The sequence below is a fragment of the Rana temporaria genome, chromosome 5 (genome assembly GCF_905171775.1).
Source record: "Rana temporaria chromosome 5, aRanTem1.1, whole genome shotgun sequence".
Classification (NCBI taxonomy): Eukaryota; Metazoa; Chordata; class Amphibia; order Anura; family Ranidae; genus Rana; species Rana temporaria.
In genome coordinates this window covers 5,877,750-5,900,742 of record NC_053493.1, presented here as the reverse complement: position 1 = coordinate 5,900,742, position 22,993 = coordinate 5,877,750, and the positions used below count along the sequence as shown (strand labels likewise).

The 22,993-nt window shown below is 43.4% G+C and overlaps 1 protein-coding gene across 1 annotated transcript in view; it reads right to left on the bottom strand.

The window, feature by feature from the left end:
* LOC120939757 (NACHT, LRR and PYD domains-containing protein 3-like) overlaps nt 1-22,993 on the bottom strand; it is a 220,999-nt gene that overhangs the window by 174,501 nt on the left and 23,505 nt on the right. The window contains exons 3-5 of the mRNA XM_040352092.1: nt 22,061-22,363; nt 9,424-9,456; nt 6,015-6,047 (exon numbers count right to left, since the gene is read on the bottom strand). Coding sequence (XP_040208026.1) covers nt 6,015-6,047; nt 9,424-9,456; nt 22,061-22,363 — 369 coding nt within the window. The remainder of the gene's footprint in view (nt 1-6,014; nt 6,048-9,423; nt 9,457-22,060; nt 22,364-22,993) is intronic.

Here is a 22,993-nt window from a genome sequence, read left to right as displayed (position 1 = left end):
CGATCTATGGCTCTGTCATAGTGTGTCACATGGCTGTTGGGTGCCGACCATGTAATTTATGTCTGTCCTATGTGTTACAGACTGACACAGTACAGCCATAACAATGTCAGCACCCAACAGCCATGTCACACACTATGACAGAGCCATAGATTGCCTGCTGTACTGTATGATTACCCCAACACTGATGATCATAAGACACTGTGAGATGCTACTTTACACTTGCAATTGGGGGGGCATTAAAAACATGCAGCTCTGCTTGTACTGCCCCCAACCACTCCCCTTTAAGAACATTTTGACAAAACTTTCCAATTAGGGCAACCTGTCAGTTTTTAATGCGGACCTGATGGAAAGTGCCATGTAGGTCTTTGCCTACCTTCATGTCTGTTCAGGTGCAGAAAAAAAAAAATGGAAAAAGACTGCATCCATTTCTGTTTTTCCAGACCTAAACATGACTTATCAGAGGTAACCTGATGTCAATTGACACAAGTCCATTTACATCTGTCCACTCATAGAGCCATCACAAGTTACCCCCCCCCAGTCCAGTGTGACGGAAGTGACATCTGGTCGCCGCCATCTTGCTACACCTCACACTCCTCCATAGTAAGCATACACTGAGAAGGGGGAAAGCGGACATCTTGTTACACCCACCGGGGTTTTGCATGTATTTTTAACAGTAAAGTGAGTTTATATAGTGAAATATACTACTTAGAACTCCGTCTGACTGGTTAGATGTTGAATTATAAAAGCACCAGCAAGCGTGCTGATCTCACAGGTTTGCTAATCTGACGGAAGTTTGCTGGTTTTAAAATTCAACAACTAAAAATTCATACAGAGTTCTAAGTACTGTATATCACTATATAAACTCAGTTTACTGTTAAAAATAAGTGTAAAATGCAAAACTCTGGTGGGTGTAACAAGATGTCCGCTTTCCACCTTCTCAGTGTATCTTTACTGTGGAGGAGTGCGGGGTGTAGCAAGATGGCGGCGACCGAATGCCACTTTTGTTACACATACTGACAGGTCACCTAATCTGATGAAACACAGCCACAAACTGAACAAGTGGGGTCAGGGGAGGGGCCAGGGGCGGGGCCAAAAGTGTGGTTAAGGGCAGGGTCAAAGGGGGCCCCGCCAGGTAGGCTTATGAGGCCCCATGATTTCTAACAGTGGCCCTGCCTGATGATCACATTGCAGGGACAATGATGATACGGGGACAATTTGTGCAGCCTGGCCAAATTCTTGTGACATTTGTGCAACAAATATTTTGTAAATAGTCTCTAAATCCTTCAATAGAGTGTACACCTTACATATAGGGAGATTAGGGAAGTAAACAAATGGCTGAAGAGCTGGTGTAGTAAAGAGGGGTTTGAGTTCCTGGAGGACTGGGCCGACTTCTCAGTCGATAACCAGTACTATAGAAGTGACGGACTGCACCTAAATGAGGAGGGTGCAGATCAGCTGGGAATAAGGATGGTCAAAAGTTAGAGGGGTTTTTAAACTAGGCGACGGAGAGAAGGTCCAGAGATAGAGATAGTCAGTGTGGAAAATATTCCAGAGGGTAGTATTAGGGGCATTAGTGGTAGGGTAACAAAAGCACATACACCCAAGGTAAGTAGAGTAGCAGGTCCTAGTTGCAATCTTGGAATACCTAAGAGGATAGTATGTGACCGGTCAAAATATATTAATGCATTAAAGTGTTTGTTCACCAATGCCAGAAGTCCAAGGCATTCCATTTGAAGGATTCCAGCAGGACTATAGGAGTTCTCAAGGCTGATTACACCACAGGCATCTGGTGAGTAGAACTCCTAAGAACTCCAAGATCTCTGTTTGGATGCTTCAGGAGTATATCATCGCACAGGAATTACAATGATTTCAGAGACTTTTTCATGCTAATGAGTTTTTTGTGAATGGACTTTGCATCATTGATTCTTTCTCAATTTTAACCATTATCATTTCAGTGAGGTTTTGTTGACTGCTTTTTCACTCATGGCATATGATTGATTCAGATTGACACTTGCTCTCACTGAGGTGTCCGTTTAATAAACTGAAGTTTTTTCTACGTTCAGTTCACAGCAGTTCACGGCAGTTCTCATGAGGAGAATTATCTCCTCTGCAGCCGGTTTAATAAACTGAGAACTTCAGTTCTCAGGTGGCGAACAGAGGTGAAGTTTTTTCTCTGAAAACAGCCGAGATCTGTGTAAAAGTGGGTGGACTGCCTGTAATCTCGTGAGATTATGGTGCAGCCGAGTTCAAAAAGTGAAACTAAAGTTTAAAAGAACATGTAATTAATGTTTTCAGACATGTGATAACATATTTTATTTATATATATATATATATATATATATATATATATATATATATATATATATATATATATAATTACATATAATATATAAATACTGTATGTATGTGTATATATATATATATATATATATATATATATATATACACATACATATATACCGTATTTATCAGCCTATTGTGCGCACCCGCGTATAGCTCGCACCCCTATTTTGGACTTAAAATTCCTGAATTTTATTTATTTTTTATTACACAGTTTTGGTGTCTTGCCTGGCGTCCATCGGCGGCCTTGTCCGGTCCGGCGTCCCTCTGCGGCCTTCGTGGTGTCTTCCCCGCTGCTCCTGCGCTGTCTCTGAGCCGATCCTTGCTTCCCGCACTGTGTTTGAACGCCGCCGCCGACATATACCGAGCGCAGTACACTCGAGCACGCTCGGCTCCTCTCGCATAACCAAGAAGGGAGCCGAGCCTGGCCGACTGTACCCGAGTGTACTGCGCTCGGTATATGTCCGCGGTGGCGTTCAAACACAGCGCGGGAAGCAGGGATCGGTGGAAAAGTTCAAACACAGTGCGGGAAGCAAGTATCGGCGTATATCGCACACCCACAATTTTGCCCTGATTTTAAGGGCAAAAAAGTGTGTGGTATACGCCGATAAATACGGTATATATGTGTGTGTGTGTATATATGTATATATGTATGTATATATATATATATATATATATATATACACACACACACACACACGTGTTATATAGATACTGTATGTATATATGGCCAAACTGGCCGTTTGTGACAAAACATCCATGTGATGTGCTGTGATGTGAAGTGGAGAATGTGTTCTCTGCTCCTTATCACAGTTTATTAAACCGGCAAATCTCTGTGATAAGCAGTGATCAGCCGTGATCATCATGATCTCGGCTTATCACGGTTTATTAAACGTACACCACAGTGTGATTAATCATCACCATAGCAGAGGGGTAATTTTTATTACAATCATTTACCTAAGCGCTGTTAGTGTTTCCACCAGCCATGAATAAGCACTGAAGCCAGTGCGAAACGTCGGTATTCTCCTGTTCCTATTGCTGTGATCTGCTGTGTTCTTGCTGTTGATTTGAATAAAGACAACCCGTTTGGTTTGGAGTGCGGCTGTCCATCCCTCATCTTTATACCAATATTTGCCTTAGTGCATTGCCTGCACCCTTGGAGTCCTATATTTGTGAAACGACCCTACAATAGACCTACCTTGAGCGGTGATCTTCTCTCTCTAGTGTTTCCACTTAGAGACACCTTTTTTCAATGCCAGAAGTCTGCCAAGCAAAATAGGTGAGTTGGAAGCTCTGCTGCATCAGGAGAGCTATGATGTAAATCGGTATTGCTGAAACTTGGCTTCATTGCTCACATAACTGAGCTATTAATATTCCTGGCTATGCACTCTTTTGGAAAGACAGGGCAAAAAAGAAAGGAGGAGGGGTATGTCTCTATGCGAGAAGTGACCTCAAAGCGAGTGTGAAAGAGGACCTGGTTGATGGAGAGTGTGATGAGGCTGAAGCATTATGGGTGGAACTGCATACAGATGTGCGTAGTTCAAAGTTAATCATTGGAGTTTGTTATAGCCATCCAATGTTAACGAGGAGGTGGAGACTCGGCTCCTTGCACAGATGGAAAGGGCTGCAAGGGCTGGGACGGTGATAATAAAGGGGCAAACAATGCAGAGCATATTACTAGTGTCAAATAAAAGAACACCTGGGTAGCAGTGACCATAACATGATTTCATTTGATGTTAGCTGTAAGCAAAAATCACTTACAGGAAAGATAAAAACACTTAATTTCAAGAGAGCAAATTTTCCAAGGATGAGGGCTGCTCTCCAGGACTTGGACTGGGAGGGAATATTGGCACCGATGAAAACAGAACAGAAATGTGAATTCTTCAATAAGACCGTTTGTGAACTCACTACAAAGTATGTTCCCATGGGCAATAAGTTTAAAAGGCTAAAGATAAAACCTATGTGGCTCACGGTCAAAGTTAAAAACAAGCTATAAACAATAAGAAAAGAGCTTTTAAAAAAATATAAAAATGAAGGAACACTAGTGTCATTTAAATGTTACAAAGAATATAACGGGATATGTATAAAGGAAATCAAGGATGCAAAAATTCCAAACGAGCGACAGATTGCAAAAGAAAGTAGGACAAACCCCAAGAAATTCTTCAAATATATGAATAGTAAAAAGGTGAAGTCTGAGCATGTAGGCCCCTTACACAATAATCTAGAGTGGGTGACTAGGGACAAAGAGAAGGTAAATTTATTAAATGCTTTCTTCAGCTCTGTGTATACAAAGGAGCATGGGGGAGCTCATGTCCATAATAGGGGTTGTAGTGACAAAGCCCCAAATGATACACAATGGCTCAAAAGTGATATGGTCCAGAAATATTTGGACAGAATAAAGGTGGATAAAGCAACTGGGCCTGGTGGCATCCACCCACAGATCCTAAAAGAATTGAGCTCTGTCATTTCAAAGCCATTGTATCTAATATTTAGGGACTCAATGACAGGAATAGTAACACTGGATTGGCGCAGGGCCAATGTGGTGCCCATATTTAAAAAGGGAACAAAATCTTTACCAAGTAACTATAGACCTGTTAGTTTAACTTCTATAGTTGGGAAGATACTGGAGAGATTAATAAAAGATCACATGGATGAGTTCTTGCTGGAAAAAAAATATTTAACCAGTTCAGTACCGGCCCATAGTCATTTGACGTCCACAGATGGGATCTCCCATCCTGGGTGGACGTCATATGACGTCCTGGGCTTTGTGGGTGATATCTGAATGATGGGTGCAGCTAGAGGCATCATTCAGATATCATTCGTTAGTGCCGGCGATTCTGTGCACGGTAATAATGATCATAGCGGCGGTTCCACCGATTGATCGTTCTTATAGGCGGCGGGAGGGGACACCCCCCCCCCCCTCCCGCCACCATCCGGTGCTTCTCCGGGCTCTCCCGTGCAATCGGGGGGCCCGGAGAAAGAATCGTCCGGCGCAGAATATTGGCCAGTGGAGGAGTGAAGTTCTGACATCCCATAGAGGGGAACAAGCACATATATGACCTTTATTTCTTATTAAGGACAATGGAAGAGGTGCGTGCATGATCAGAGCACTGGGTGGATGCATGCAATGCACGGATTGCACTGAGAAGAAGTAGAAGAGATTAGGAATGTCACAGCACCTTGCTGGAGGATTTCTTCATGTATCTGCATTATATGGATGTTTTATTGTTTGCTGATATATCATTTATGATGTTTTGGAAAAGGCTTATTGTATTTGAGGAAATATGTATTATTTTTTGGTATTGCTCTACATCAGTGTTTCTCAATTCCAGTCCTCAGGCCCCCCCCCAACAGGTCAGGTTTTCAGGATTTCCATTATTTTGCACAGGTGATTTGATCAGTTTCACTGCCTTAGTAATCACCACAGCCTTTTCATCTGAGGGAAATCCTGAAAACCTGACCTGTTGGGGGGGCCTGAGGACTGGAATTGAGAAACACTGCTCTACATCAAGGTATATATTGGACTTATGTGGAAGTGAAGTGAAAAACACAGTTGGTGATATACACATTTTATTTTGCACTTGTTTATATTCACACAGAAGACTAAAACAGGAAAAAAATATCTGACCAAAGAGCACAAGATATTTTATATCAAATATGGATGTTTTACTAACCTGTTACTCTTTTGCCAGGTGTCTGCAGTTTGGCTGAAAAAAAAAATATTTTTATTATCGCACAAGAAGTAGGTTATGTGTAGCAAACCTTTTGAATTTCCCGTATTCCCGCCAACCCTCTGGGGATTGGAGCCTCTCCTACTCTAATCTCTGCCTGCAGATTATAGGAAGTGTCTTCGGTTGCCTGGAGACAGTGCCTTGAAAAAGTATTTATACCCCTTAAAAATGTCCACATTTTGTCATGTTACAACCAAAAATGGAAATGTATTTTATTGGGATTTTATGTAATGGACCAACACAAAGTGTCACATAATTGTGAAGTGGAAGGAAAACGATAAATGGTTTTCATTTTTGTTTACAAATAAATATGTGAAAAGTATGGGGGGCATTTGTGTTGTCTGCAGAAGTCACATAATTAGTAAATAGAGTCCACCTGTGTGTAATGTAATCTCAGTATAAAATACAACTGTTCTGTGAAGCCCTCAAAGGTTTGTTAGAGGAACACACCAGACAGGTCAGGGATAAAGTTGTGGAGAAGTATAAAGCAGGGTTAGGTTATAAAAAAATCTCCCAAGCTTTGAAGATCTCAACTGGCACAACTGCAAACCTACCAGGACATGGCCGTCCACCTAAACTGACCGGGCCGGGCAAGGAGAGCATGCAGAGATCCACAGCTCAGGGGGGGAGAATCTGTCCACAGGACAACTATTAGTGGTGCTCTCCACAAATCTGCCCTTTATGGAAGAGTGACAAGAAGAAAGACATTGGAGAAAGAAAGACATAAGAAGTCCTGTTTGCAGTTTGTGCGAAGCCATGTGGGGAAGGGGACACAACAAACATGTGGAAGAAGGAGCTCTGGTCACATGACACCAAAATTTAACTTTTGGCCTAAAAGTAAAAAACTATGTGTGGGGGAAAACTAACTGCACATCACCCTGAACACACCATCCCCACCGTGAAACATGGTGGTGGCAGCATCAAGTGGTGGGGATTCTTTTCTTCAGCAGGGACAGGGAAGCTGGTCAGAGTTGATGGGAAGATGGATGGAGACAAATACAGGACAATCTAATGCCGCGTACACACGACCATTTTTAATGACGAGAAAACAAAAAAATTAGAAACTGCTCTATTTTTTCTCGTCATTCTTTTTCTCGTCGCGAAAACCGCTTGTGTGAATGCTTTTCAGAGGGGGAAAAAACGTGCATGCTCAGAATCAAGTATGAGACGGGAGCACTCGTTCTGGTAAAACGAGTGTTTGTAATGGAGATAGCACATTTGTCACGCTGTAAATTTTTTCATCGTTTAATGCAGCGCATTCTTTTCTTCTTTATAATGCTACAATAATGAATTCTTTGCTGCTTCTATTCACACAGTTATGATAAACGTATTTCTTTATTATTTCTCGTGATCTCATGAATAATCTTTTGTTTTTGAAAGCCAGATCTCCATAAAAAAAATTCTATTTTTTTGTTCAATCTTAAAGGGATTGTAAAGGTAAAAAATGTTTTCCCTAAATAGCTTCCTTTACCTTAGTGCAGTCCTCCTTCACTTACCTCATCCTTCCATTTTTCTTTTAAATGTCCTTATTTCTTCTGAGAAATACTCACTTCCTGTTCTTCTGTTTATAACTCCACACAGTAATGTGAGGCTTTCTTCCTGTGGAGAAAGCCTCTTGGGGGGGGGGGGGAAGGGGGCGAGCAGGAGTGTCAGGACGCCCACTAACACACAGCTCCTTTCTCTATCTGCAAAGTAGAGAGTGCCCTGACTTGCCTGGTTGCAAGGACAGAATAAAGGTGGATAAAGCACCTGGGTCTGGTGGCATCCACCCACAGATCCTAAAAGAATTGAGCTCTGTCATTTCAAAGCCATTGTATCTAATTTTTAGGGACTCAATGACAGGAATAGTAACACTGGATTGGCGCAGGGCCAATGTGGTGCCCATATTTAAAAAGGGAACAAAATCTTTACCAAGTAACTATAGACCTGTTAGTTTAAAGCGGGAGTTCACCCATTAATCTATTTTTTTAAACAATCCCCTTAGCTCCATGCTCGTTTTGTCTAGGGGAATCGGCCATTTGTTTTAAAATATGAGCTGTACTTACCGTTTTCGAGATGCATCTTCTCCGTCGGCTTCCGGGTATGGGTCTTCGGGAGCGGGCGTTCCTTCTTGATTGACAGTCTTCCGAGAGGCTTCCGACGGTCGCATCCATCGCGTCACTAGTAGCCGAAAGAAGCCGAACGTCGGTGCGGCTCTATACTGCGCCTGCGCACCGACGTTCGGCTTCTTTCGGAAAATCGTGACGCGATGGATGCGACCGTCGGAAGCCTATCGGAAGACTGTCAATCAAAATAGGAACGCCCAGTCCCGCAGCCCATACCCGGAAGCGGCGGAGAAGATGCATCTCGTAAACGGGTAAGTACGGATCATATTTTAAAACAACTAGCCGATTCCCCTAGACAAAACGAGCATTCATCTAAGGGGAAAAAGTTTTATGTACGGGTGAACCTCCGCTTTAATTTCTATAGTTGGGAAGATACTGGAGAGATTAATAAAAGATCACATGGATGAGTTCTTGCTGGAAAAAACTATTTAACCACTTCAATACTGGCCCATAGTCATTTGACGTCCACAGATGGGATCTCCCATCCTGGGTGGACGTCATATGACGTCCTGGGCTTTGTGGGTGATATCTGAATGATGGGTGCAGCTAGAGGCATCATTCAGATATCATTCGTTAGTGCCGGCGATTCTGTGCACGGTAATAGTGATCATAGCGGCGGTTCCACTGCTTGATCGTTCTTATAGGCGGCGGGAGGGGACAACCCCCCTCCCGCCACCATCCGGTGCTTCTCCGGGCTCTCCCGTGCAATCGGGGGGCCCGGAGAAAGAATCGTCCAGCGCAGAATATTGGCCAGTGGAGGAGTGAAGTTCTGACATTACATAGAGGGGAACAAGCACATATATGACCTTTATTTCTTATTAAGGACAATGGAAGAGGTGAGTGCATGATCAGAGCACTGGGTGGATGCATGCAATGCACAGATTGCACTGAGAAGAAGTGGAAGAGATTAGGAATGTCACAGCACCTTGCTGGAGGATTTCTTCATGTATCTGCATTATATGGATGTTTTATTGTTTGCTGATATATCATTTATGATGTTTTGAAAAGGCTTATTGTATTTGAGGAAATATGTATTATTTTTTGGTATTGCGCTACATCAAGGTATATATTGGACTTATGTGGAAGTGAAGTGAAAAACACTTTGGGATGTTTAGCAGCAATCACAGTTGGTGATATACACATTTTATTTTGCACTTGTTTTTATTCACACAGAAGACTAAAACAGGACAAAATATCTGACCAAAGAGCACAAGATATTTTATATCAAATATGGATGTTTTACTAACCTGTTAATCTTTTGCCAGGTGTCTGCAGTTTGGCTGGAAAAAAAAAAAAATATTTTTATTATCGCACAAGAAGTAGGTTATGTGTAGCAAACCTTTTGAATTTCCCGTATTCCCGCCAACCCTCTGGGGATTGGAGCCTCTCCTACTCTAATCTCTGCCTGCAGATGATAGGAAGTGTCTTCGGTTGCCTGGAGACATCACATACAGTGCCTTGAAAAAGTATTTATACCCTTAAAAATGTCCACATTTTGTCATGTTACAACCAAAAACGGAAATGTATTTTATTGGGATTTTATGTGATGGACCAACACAAAGTGTCACCTAATTGTGAAGTGGAAGGAAAACGATACATGGTTTTCATTTTTGTTTACAAATAAATATGTGAAAGGTGTGGGGGGCATTTGTGTTGTCTGCAGAAGTCACCTAATTAGTAAATAGAGTCCACTTGTGTGTAATGTAATCTCAGTATAAAATACAACTGTTCTGTGAAGCCCTCAAAGGTTTGTTAGAGGAACACACCAGACAGGTCAGGGATAAAGTTGTGGAGAAGTATAAAGCAGGGTTAGGTTATAAAAAATCTCCCAAGCTTTGAAGATCTCACGGAGCTTCTGTTCAATCCATCATCGGAAAATGGAAAGAATATGGCACAACTGCAAACCTACCAAGACATGGCCGTCCACCTAAACTGCCCGGGCCAGGCAAGGAGAGCATGCAGAGATCCACAGCTCAGGGGGGAGAATCTGTCCACAGGACAACTATTAGTGGTGCTCTCCATAAATCTGCCCTTTATGGAAGAGTGACAAGAAGAAAGACATTCGAGAAAGAAAGACATAAGAAGTCCTGTTTGCAGTTTGTGCGAAGCCATGCGGGGGAGGGGACACAGCAAACATGTGGAAGAAGCAGATCTGGTCACATGACACCAAGATTGAACTTTTTGGCCTAAAAGTAAAACGCTATGTGTGGGGGAAAACTAACACTGCACATCACCCTGAACACACCATCCCCACCGTGAAACATGGTGGTGGCAGCATCAAGTGGTGGGGATTGTTTTCTTCAGCAGGGACAGGGAAGCTGGTCAGAGTTAATGGGAAGATGGATGGAGACAAATACAGGACAATCTAATGCCGCTTACGCCGGCCACGCCCCCGCAAATTACAGAGCAAATGCTTTGTGAATGAAGCGTAGCGCAAGTAATTTACGGAGGTGTAGCGTAAGAACGGTACGCTGCGCCTCCGTAGTAGTGCGCAAAGCTACCTGAATCTACCCCAGTGTTTGTAATGGAGATAGCACATTTGTCACGCTGTAAATTATTGCATCGTTTAATGCAGCGCATTCTTTTCTTCTTTATAATGCTACAATAATTAACTTTCTTTGCTGCTTCTATTCACACAGTTATGACAAACGTATTTCTTTATTATTTCTTGTGATCTCATGAATAATCTTTTGTTTTTGTAAGCCAGATCTCCATAAAAAAAAAAAAAATGTTGTTCAATCTTAACCCCTTCCCGACCGCCGCATGTACATATACGTCGGCAGAATGGCACGTACAGGCACATTGGCGTACCTGTACGTCCCTGCCTAGACTTGGGTGGGGGGTCCGATCGGGACCCCCCCCGCGCGACTTGCGGCGGTCGGGTCCCCTCGGGGAGCGATGTTTATAGCCGCTCCGTCGCGATCGCTCCCCGGAGCTGAAGAACGGGGAGAGCCGTATGTAAACACGGCTTCCCCGTGCTTCACTATGGCGCTGCATCGATCGAGTGATCCCTTTATAGGGGAGACTCGATCGATGACGTCATTCCTACAGCCACACCCCCCTACAGTTGTAAACACACACTAAGGGAACACTAACTCCTACAGCGCCCCCTGTGGTTAACTCCCTAACTGCAACTGTCATTTTCACAGTAAACAATGCAATTTAAATGCATTTTTTGCTGTGAAAATTACAATGGTCCCAAAAATGTGTCAAAATTGTCCGAAGTGTCCGCCATAATGTCGCAGTCATGAAAAAAAACGCTGATCGCCGCCATTAGTAATAAAAAAAAAAAAAATAATAAAAATGCAATAAAACTATCCCCTATTTTGTAAACGCTATAAATTTTGCGCAAACCAATCGATAAACGCTTATTGCGATTTTTTTTACCAAAAATAGGTAGAAGAATACGTATCGGCCTAAACTGAGGAAAAAAAAATGTATATATGTTTTTGGGGGATATTTATTATAGCAAAAAGTAAAAAATATTGCATTTATTTCAAAATTGTCGCTTTATTTTTTTTTTATAGCGCAAAAAATAAAAACCGCAGAGGTGATCAAATACCACCAAAAGAAAGCTCTATTTGTGGGGAAAAAAGGACGCCAATTTTGTTTGGGAGCCACGTCGCACGACCGTGCAATTGTCTGTTAAACCGACGCAGTCCCGAACTGTAAAAACACCTTGGGTCTTTAGGCAGCATTATGGTCCGGGGCTTAAGTGGTTAAAGGGGTTGTAAAGGTGAAAAATGTTTTCCCTAAATAGCTTCCTTTACCCTAGTGCCGTCCTCCTTCACTTACCTCATCCTTCCATTTTGCTTTTAAATGTCCTTATTTCTTCTGAGAAATACTCACTTCCTGTTCTTCTGTATGTAACTCCACACAGTAATGCGAGGCTTTCTTCCTGGTGTGGAGAAAGCCTCTTGAGGGGGGAAGGGGGCGAGCAGGAGTGTCAGGACGCCCACTAACACACAGCTCCTTTCTCTATCTGCAACGTAGAGAGCGTCCTGACTCTCTTGTAGTCCAATGTAGGGGGGTGAGCACGACACTCCACACCAGGGAGAAAGCCTTGCATTACTGTGTGGAGTTACAGACAGAAGAACAGAAAGTGAGGATTTCTCAGAAGAAATAAGGACATTTGAAAGCAAAATGTAAGGATGAGGTAAGTGAAGGAGGACTGCACTAAGGTAAAGGAAGATATTTAGGGAAATTGTGTTTTACCTTTACAACCCCTTTAATGAAGATCTTTTTTTTGGTTATTAATTTTAAAATATTTTAGACGGATTTCCTTTTTTTGTGTGTCAAGTTATCACAACATTATTATTTATTATTATTTACCCTCAAGGAGGTTAGTGTCCCTTGTTAATGCGAAAATGTATTTTTGAAATGTCCCTGCCTACTCACTAGCAAACTCTCCTTTTTGAATAAAAACACATGGTCAAGTTTTTACTGTAAACCAAAAAAATAATTATTCTGGCACATAACAAATTAAAGGTGAAGGCAGCACTGGAGACCCTGCTTGAATTTGTGCATCATTTGGACCCCACAGCAAACGTCAAAGAATATAAAATAAAAATTGGGATCATGAAAAGCACATATAGTTAGGACCACAATCTGGTCCTGGACTCCCAGAGGTCAGAAACAGCAGCAGGTAAGTGAGATATATGTCCCCAGTCTGTGGAACTACAACAGCCTGTGCCTTCTGTCAGGCCATCTGGAAGCAAGGCCATTACTTCTTTCTCTTCCTTGTAGCCTTCTCTGCAGCCTTTGTTAAAAGTTTCTTCGGAGGCTGTGTCTCTGGAGTAGAGATTGTGGCAGGAGCAGGAGGAGAGCCGACATCCGCAAGGTCTGTGAATTGGGAAAGCTGGCCTTCAAAATGATGTTTTCACTAATGAGACGTTGCCCAATCTCCATTCTGGATAATTTGTCTGTTATTAGTGCAGCGGTGGGGGGCTCTCTCAAGGCCACAGTAGCCTCCCTAATGAGGGCACGCATTTCATGCTCCACGTGCCTAAGCCTCCTGGGCCTTGTTGTTTGAATGTGGAGGGGAGGTATCTGTAAACTTGTGCTTGGCCTGGCCACCTCATGGCTGCCACTCACCCATGCCTCCTCCTGGCTCTCAGTTTCTCCACATTCATCCTGGCTGAGCTATCTGTGTATAAAAAAGGGACATAGTTAAATTTTTTGTTTCATCAATCACACACATTTTTCACCTCATGACAGTTGCAAATTGAATGCTAATAAATATTAAAGACAATCATTCTGACCCCTGCATTTTTCATTCTTGTCCCCATCATTTTTGGCCACTACTGTCTATTGATATGTAAAACACTTTTTGTTCAATCATTAAATTGTTAGCAATAGTAACATCTATTTTACATAATTACTTTTAGTACAATAAATCTTTAGCTAAATACTATACCTGGCTCCATGTGGCCAAATCCGGCTCATCCAGGATCTCAGGTTGTTCCTCCGAAGAAGGCTGAGCTGGACTGGGTGTGCTGCAGGGAAGGCTGGAGGGTTGGCTGCAGGGAAGGCTGGAGCAACGTCTGGGGGGTAAGGGTTGAAAGAGAATCCCTGACTTCCAGATGGTCATCAAGAAAGGTCAGTTTGCTATAGTACCACAGGCTGGGTTTATATACTTTATCTGCTGCTGCTCCTGACCTCAAGGATTTCAGGACCATATTACGCTGACTCCTATATGTGCCCCTAATGGTCCCAATTTTGCTATTCACATCCTTGATAGTTGCTGTGGGCATCTGTGTCTGCACAAATGGAAGCAGGCTCTCCAGTGCTGCCTTCCTGACATCTTTGTTTTTATTTGCTCGGTTTTTCATTTCCCAGAGAACAGGAACATTCTTTCACCTTTCAATGAACTCCCCCATGAATTCAGCATCCTTGAAAACCTGCATAATTTCTGCAAGTCAAAAACAAGACAAAATACTAATGACAGTCAACTTTACTAATCTTTCTCACCATATATAGGCCACAATCTTATCTCCACTGATGAGTCAAGTAAAACAAATGTTACGTACCTTCGATCTCGTTGCTTACTCATTCTTCCGCACACTGAACGTAGTTACGACACATGCGGATTAGCTTTATATACACAGCGCATGCGTGAAACTCTGCACGCTTTCCCTGCCCCTAACGTTCATTCTAGTACTTTCCCCGCCCCTTCTCACTCGTCATAGTGCTACACAACATGGCGGAGAGACTGCAAGTGTCAACCTCAGCCAAGGAGCAAAGTCCAGAGGAACCAACGAGCAGATCCCAGAGATACAAGGCATCGAACATGTTGTTCGAGGAGATGGTTGAGATGATGGTCATTTTGAGGAGGGAAGATTATGACGCTAAGCATGGGCCATACAAAAAGCGTAATCTTCTCAAGGCCAAAATAATGGGAAAAGTAGTGAAAACTCTTCACCATAAATTTGGGGTGTGCAGATCGAAAGATCCGCTCCGCAAAAGGTGGTCTGACCTCAAGTTGAGGGAGCCGGAGCAATACAAGAGAATTAAAAAAGTTATAGGAAAAAGTAAATAATTGTCCTGTGTTACTTTGATTATTATTACAGTACTTGCATGTTGCTGCATGTGCTTTTCTTTAAAGAGGAAGTAAACCCTAGTTTTTCCATTTTTTTTTTAAAATACACCTGCAAGAGAAAGTCATAATGAGCTAGTATGCACAGCATACTAACTCATTATGTGTCACTTACCTGAGAACGAAGCCCCCGAAGTCTGCCTCGGTCTCGTCCACATCCCCTGGAGCTTCTTCCTTGTTTTCGCCTCCCCGACGCTGTGATTGGCCGGAGCGCCGATGATGTCACCCCCGCGCATGCACGAAAACACGGCATTAACCCATTTAATACCATTCACAAAAATTGCACCACTCAGTGCTCCTGCGCCATTGTCTGAGGCGCGCATGCGCCGTAGACAACGGTGCCAGTTTCTGTGAAATCATCTCCTTGGGAGGATTTAAATATTCTAAAAATTGTTTTATTTTATTTTTGTTTCTATAATGTTAATTTCATGTTTTACAATTTAAAAAATTGTACATGTTGAACTTTAGAAGTTCCAGATTCAAAAATGTTTTAAAAGATGCCTGTTCATGCGTTTTAGCCCAAAAAAAAATGTATATTGAAAATAAAATACGCACATTTAAAATGTGCAAGGAGTAAAAGCTTTTGTACTCAAAAATGTGTGGCTTCTTATATCAATGTTGTAAAAAAAAAAAAAAAAAAAAAAAGGTTATTTTTGGTGTTTACACTGACAATGATGAGTATTTACTAGGGTTGTCCCGATACCGATACTAGTATCGGTAGCGGGACCGATACAGAGCATTTGCGCGAGTACTTGTACTCGCGCAAATCCTCCCGATGCCAGATCAGATACCTGGGAGAGAGAGGCAGCGTGTAATGCCTGTGTCCCTGTATAATGCTCAGACGGCAGCCATCCAGTGTATAAAAGCCGCGCCTCGGCTTTTATACACTGGATAGGGGAACACTCCCAGCAAGTGAGTCAGTGTTCTGCCTATCACGGACACCCTCTCATCCTCATCCCAAGGACGAGGATGAGAGGATGTCCGTGATAGGCGGAACACTAACTCACTGCTGGGAAACTGAGTTCCCCTATCACGGACGAGGAGGAAGAGGAGACGCGGCTTTTGTACACTGGATGGCTGCCGTCTGAGGATTATACAGGGACACGCTGCCTCTCTCTCCCAGGTATCGGATCAGGCAATCGCCTTATTCATGTAGTTTAGTTTAACAATCTGTACTGTAACCGTCCTGAATCAGTCCATGTTCTCTCACACGCTAAATTTTTTTGATTATTACATTACAGTAGAGCACAACTGCTTGTATGAAGTATGCTAACAAGTGCACTTCATTCATCACAGATGTCACATTTCCCTTGATAGTGTGCAGATGGGGCATTAGATGAGTGCTGCTAAGTACAATGTTTTCAAACCTCTTTGTATTCTAAGAATTCCAACCAGTAAAACATTTGTCATGCTAGGTGTTGGACCACAATATTACTTCCTTTTTCTCTGTCCTGCTATTAGGGCTGCAGACTGGCTGGTATCTTTTATCAAAGGACTTCTAAACTGAGACAACAGGTATCAATGCATCACTGTCACATGACATTAAAAAAAAGTATTGGTAATCGGTATCGGCGAGTACTTGAAAAAAAGTATCGGTCTTAAAAAAGTGGTATCGGGACAACCCTAGTATTTACTAAAGGAAAATACACATAGTACTACAAGTGCACTAGGAGAACCTAGGAGAAAGATAAAAAACACAAGCAAATAAAAAAAAAAAAACACAAGATGTTCTCAGTACAAAATATTTTTTATTTAAGAACACATCAAACTTCACCAGGCACAGGAATGCCCCCCCACCCATAAAATAGTCAACGTATTGTTGCCGCACATCACGGCCGCTTTGGGGGGCCAAGCCAGTACGGCCAGCTTTCAGGGCCGACAAAGGATTTTGGTCCTGTAGTGTGGCCTCAGGCCCAACAGAAGAGAGATAATTTGGGGAATGTACTCTTAAAAAATTATGCAGCATGTCATTACCACATGGTTCCATTTATACTCCGCGAGGTTGATGGAGGTCATGAACAGGTAAAAACAGCTGGCCATGATGCCAAAAGCCTTATCCACAACTATTCTGGCTCTGGCCAGCCGGAAATTAAACACCCTCCTCTCAGGGGTGAGGGTTCGTTGGGGAAATGGCCTCATAAGATGGGGACCAAGCGCAAATACCTTATCCGTGACAAATACGAAAGGTAGTCCCTCCACATTCTCTGCCGCAGGTGGCAATACCAGGTCATTACTCAGTAGCCATTGGGCGAACTCTGTCTGGGAAAATACTCCGCCATGAGACATGTGCCAATTTTACCCCACGTAAAGAAATTCGTAGTTGGCCGACACCACCGCCATCAGCACTATACTGTGGAACCCTTTGTAATTATAATAATAGGATCCCGAACGGGGTGGTGGCACGATGCGGACGTGCTTGCCATCGATTGCCCTTCCGCAGTTGGGAAAGTTCCAACACTGGGCAAACTGTGATGCCACATTCTGCCATTCCTGTGGCATAGAAGGGAACTGTGGAGTTAAACAAGAGAATAAAATTAATACTTTTATACATAAACATTGCAAGCAGATTATACAAAAACATTCTTGGCCAACACCAGTATTAAGCCCTGTACACACGGGCCAGAATCTCATCAGGAAAAAAGCTTTTTTTTTCCTGACGAGATTCTTGGCAAGAATATCTTGCCGCTCAAGTGTACAGGCACTCCTTTCAAAAGAACTGTGGTTCTTTTGGAAGACAAGAACGCGGTGACGTCACGGCGTACGACGAGCACGTGCAGTCACCACCATCTTGCTGCACCCTACCTATGCCTAGGAAGCTACCGTGCATGCGTCAAAGTCATTTAGAGCATGCACAGGTTTTCACGGCGACATATACACACTCTCGGGTTTATCGGCAGGAAAACACTGCCAACACGACGAGAAAATAGAGAACATGTTCTTTATTTTTCTCGTCAAGATTTTAGGCAGTTTTCTTGATGAGAAACCTGAAAGCCTCATACACACACTCGGCATACTCGGCAAGAAAGCTCTGCCAGCAGTTTTCTTGCTGGTTCTTGCCAAGTAAACCGAGCGTGTGTACGAGGCTTAACATTTATTTTAAGACAAAAAAACAATGGTCACTTATCAGATTCCTCACCCCCTATGATGGCCCATTAAATTATTTTATGGGGGGGGGGGGGGTTATAGATGAGTTGGGGACCTCAGAAATCAAGGCTTTAGCACTCTGTCTGAATTGAATTCACATTTTGGGGGGTGTTTAGGGTAAAGCACTACAATGGAGCAGACAAAATACATTGGGAAGTGACTAGGCTAGGTGTGTTTGGGTCCAGGATAGCATGCTGGAGGGGTTAGTGAAGGGAAATATGCATGTAGACCAAAAAAGGAGCATTTCAAGCTTACAGCATGCATGGGGACAAAGTGGACATTCACACCATATTACAATCATGGTAATTAGGGACTGATGAAAGAAATACAATACATTAGCAAGCATTAAATACATAGAATGTGATGTTAAAGGAGAAAACTTACCTTAATATAGTCCTTCTGCAAAACTTGAAAGATGGCAGAACAAGTCTCTGGAATTATTATCCCCAGAGCCTGGGGGGAGATGCCCGTTGAGAATTTGAGGTCCTACAAGCTTCTCCCTGTCGCCAGGTAGCTTAACGTGGCAAGTAGCCTCTGCTCAGTAGTGATGGCTTCCCGCATAACAGTATCCTGCCTCGTGATATAGGGGGACACCAAAGCCAACAGATGCTGAAAAAATGGGGTCTGTCTTCCGGAAAAAATTCCTGTAGCCATCAGGGTTATTCTCCTGGATCTCCCGCAGCAGAGGCATATGAGAGAATTGGTCCCGCTGGAGCAACCAATTCTTGGTCCATGAACTCCTCCTCACCCTGTTCTTGGACTGGAGTTGGGATAAAGCAACAACCCCAACACCAAGCACAGCATGAACTCTGCGACGAGTACGTAGCCGCAACATGGCTCGCAAATGGTCGGCTGGTCAGAACAAACTAAAAGAACGCGCTGAAGAACAGCAAGGCCTATTAAGAACGACCTGAAAAACAGTAACGAGCGGACAAGAACGCACTGAAAAAACAGATACGAACTCACAAGCACAAACTGAACACCAGAAAATGATCTTAAAAGCGTGAAGACTGAAAAACGCAAATCGTCTCTCACCAAACTTTATCTAACACGCGGTAACACGAAATCAGCAAAAGTGTCCCAAAGGGTGGCGCCATTCAAATGGAACTTCCCCTTTATAGTGCCGTTGTACGCGTTGTCGTATGTGTTGTACGTCACTGCACTTTGCTTGAGCGTTTTTTTTCATGAACGTGTGTATGCAAGGCAGGCTTGAGAGGAATCACGACAAATCACGTCGAGAAAAACTTTGTTTTTTTGCATGACAGGTAAAACGGTCGTGTGTACGCGGCATTAGAAGAAAACCTGTTAGAGTCTGCAAAAGACTTGAGACTGGGGCGGAGGTTCACCTTCCAGCAGGACAGCGACACTAAACATACAGCCAGAGCTACAATGGAATGGTTTAGATCAAAGCATATTCATGTGTTAGAATGGCCCAGTCACAGTCCAGACCTAAATCCCATTGAGAAGAATCTGTGGCAAGACTTGAAAATTGCTGATCACAGGGCAAACATGTCCCTCTCTGGATGTGCAAAGCTGGTAGAGACATCCCCAAAAAGACGTACAGCTGTAATTGCAGAAAAAGGAGGTTCTACAAAGTATTGACTCTGGGGGGGGGGGGGGATAGGGCGAGTGTGAGGAAGGTTTTGGCAATATGCAGAATGGCACATGTCGACTATACACTACGCGTAATACATGTCACTTTCAGCCTTTAAGTATAATGCATCTTTGTACGACACGGTTTCGCATATCTTTCGAAATAAACAGCCATAGTCACCGTCCTCACATCCTTAGCTCGACCAACTCCCCTCCTGATCATCGGAGCAATCTTTATTCATATAATAATAGAGCTTGGTTGCTTCACAAATCAGTCAGTCAATCAAGCACAGGCAAGCAGGAGGAGTTATACAAATCTCAACCAATGAACAATGATTATGGAAGTCTTATGGGCTTGTCTGAGCAAGGATAGTGTATATGATATCCCGCCTCCTGTACCTTTAAGCCATTATCTTCAGCTAGACAAAGGAAGCTGCATGGCTGGTCTTGAAACCATGGACGCTGTCCCCAACCATAACAATTAAAAGACTCCCGTTTTCACCGTTGGCGTAAATCCTTATTCTGCATACCCGGATTATTCTATCATTCCTGAGGATGGGAGATTATCTACAGAGGCACGCCATAGTCCCCCTACGCATTGATCAGACACACAGAGCGACACGAGCGTACATAACCGATAATGTCTTTGCATAGTGAACAGATCCCCCCAGACGATCGCCTGTGTATCGCACAGGGGCCCATCGCTGGCGGACATATACCCACTCTGCAAACACTTCTCTGCATCCTCAAGAAGCTTTCCACTACCAAAAACTGGTCTCAACTGGCGTCAGTCTGCCCCAGTCCGCTCTTTAGAGTGGGCTGCCGGAGAACTAACACTGGGAGACACTGTGAAAATACATATTAAATACATCTTTGTAAAATTTCCACAACACACATTAAGAAAAATATCTGTGTGCAAATACAGGACAAAGTATGTGAATGCACATACACATGCATACAAAATGTGCACTTGGCTTTTACTATGCTGATGCAAAACAAGCTGTTCAAACTGATTAGCTGCACATGGTCTGGGTGGTCTTGTCTACAGTATTTCTGTGATATTTGTGATCTGTGACTATATCTGACTACCCATTACCAACCCATCCAATGGGATATTTGTGCTAGGAGAGGGAAATTGGGGACATTTGAAGCTTGATTGGGGAGTAAAGATTTGTGCTAGGAGGGGGATTGGAGCTTGGAGGATGGGGAACTTTAGCATTTTTGTTTGGTGAGAAATGTGGCTTGCAGATGGAATTTAGTCTTAGGAGGTGAGCGTTCTGATTAGTGCTTTTTTTTTGGGGGGGGCATTTATACTGAGACAGGATGCTCATACATCGAGGGTCATGTAGTTTGTCATCTTCGCCTGGGGAACTACATGACGTAGTGAGGGCACCGCCTGCACTACACATAGGGCACTCAAGAAGTCTCCCTTCTCCTCACCAACACATAGCCGGGATCAGACAAAGCCTCTATCTGCAGAGTGTATAGCTGGCTGCAATGTGGCAGTTCTGATCTGTGAAATTCACAGATCAGAATGGAAGTGCAGCTGCAGCAGCCAGCTAGACACTGCGCAGATTGAGGCCGTGTCTGTAAGGGAATCCTATTTCAGCTGTGTTGTGTGGGGAGGAAGAAATCGGCTCCTATACAATGCCCAGGCTGTGTGCAGGGTGAGGATAGGAGGACATGGGTATTCTGCCAGCAGTGACCCCTGTCCTCTTCTCTGCTGACGACTGTGTTTTGCCCTGCTGACTTCTGTCCTTTACCCTACTGACACCCTGTACCCTGTCCCGCTGACCCCTGTACTTTTGCCTTTCTGACCATTGTCCTCTGCTCTGCTATTCCCCTTTCCTCTGCGCTGATGATCTCTGTCATCTGCACTGTTTTTCCCTGCTGACCCTTATCCTATGCCTTACTGACCCCTGTACACTGCCCTACTGACCCTGTACATTGCCCTGCTACTGTCCCATCCTCTGCCTTGCTGACCTGCTAATGTCCTATCCTCTTCCCTAAGGCCTGCCTGTACACTGCCCTGTTAACCTCTGATCTTCTGCCCTGCTGACACCTTGAACATTGGCCTGTTGCTCCCTGTCACAGCTCTGCTAACCCCTGTACACTGCCCTACAAACTAATGGTCTCTGTACACTGCCCTACAAACTAATGGCCTCTGTACACTGCCCTACAAACTGCTGACACTATCCTCTGTCCTAATGACCCTCTGTATACTGCTTTACTGACTCCTATACAATGCCCTGCTGACCTGGCCTCCTCTGCTCCCTCCTGAATTTTTTTTATTGCACCCCCACATCAGACAGGCTAGATTCCGCACTGGCGCAGTTTGACAAATGTATCTATCCCAGTGGTTTACTACTGTAAAATGAAGGAAGTAACTGGGCCCCATGGACGTTCACTGGGCCCAAAGCTCCTGCCTAGGTTACCTTGTAAATAATCCAGATCTGCTTGTGTATCACTGGCTTTCCCTGCATCACATTCCTAGTTCTTCCTCACACATGGAGGAAGGACGTTAGGAAACGTCATTATAGATGAGCACTTACCATGTTGTGCTCTCCTCTCTTGGAGGTCATTTGCGGGTCCCTTCAGATCGATCAGTGTAAAGACCTTATACATTAAATCCAGAACCATTTCTTTTCCATATGTGTTTATCAGGAGGTCTGTGGTGGTGATCCAGTCCGCATTTTCTAGTCTTTCTCGGGGAATGGGAGGTTTAGCTCCATAGGAGAAATCATATAATCTTCTCTTAAACGTCCCAAAGTCATGTAGTTTCAGATTCCCCAGAGAACATATGATAATGTTCCTGAGAGTTTGTCGCCCCGTTCCCGTAACACCAGGAGCTGATTCTGCAGAGAGTACAATGGAGAAAAATCAATATTAATCCTGATTGGACAGTTTCTTACATATGACAGCAAATTAGTCTATACTGTAAGCTGGTGGTCTTATAAAGAGCATATATAAGAAAAAGGGAAATATCCTACATTGGCCTATGGAGATACTGGCTTCCCTGTAAAAATCTACATGACTGTCTTCTTGATGACAACTTACTTCTCAAGAGAAATTATTTATTGTCTGACGTGTGTATAGGGGGTCTATTTATGAACTTTGGATGAAAGGAACAAGCATTTGTCCAGGCTGTATGAATTCTCCCCATTATTTTCTATAATTTGACTTAGTATGATTTGAGGTGGTGGTGGGGGGCTGTAAAAACATTCAGTTGAGCTGCGCTTTTACAGCCCCGAACCACTCCCCTTTTAAGAATGTTTTTGCCCAAACTTTCCAATTACGGCAACCTGTCAGTTTTTCATGCGGACCCAATTGAAAGTGCCATGTAGGTCTTTGCCTACTTCCATGTCTGTTTAGGTACAGAAAAAAAAAAAATGGAAAAAGACTGCATCCATTTCTGTTTTTCCAGACCTAAACATGACTGATCAGAGGTAGCCTGATGTCAATTGACACAAGTCCATTTACATCTG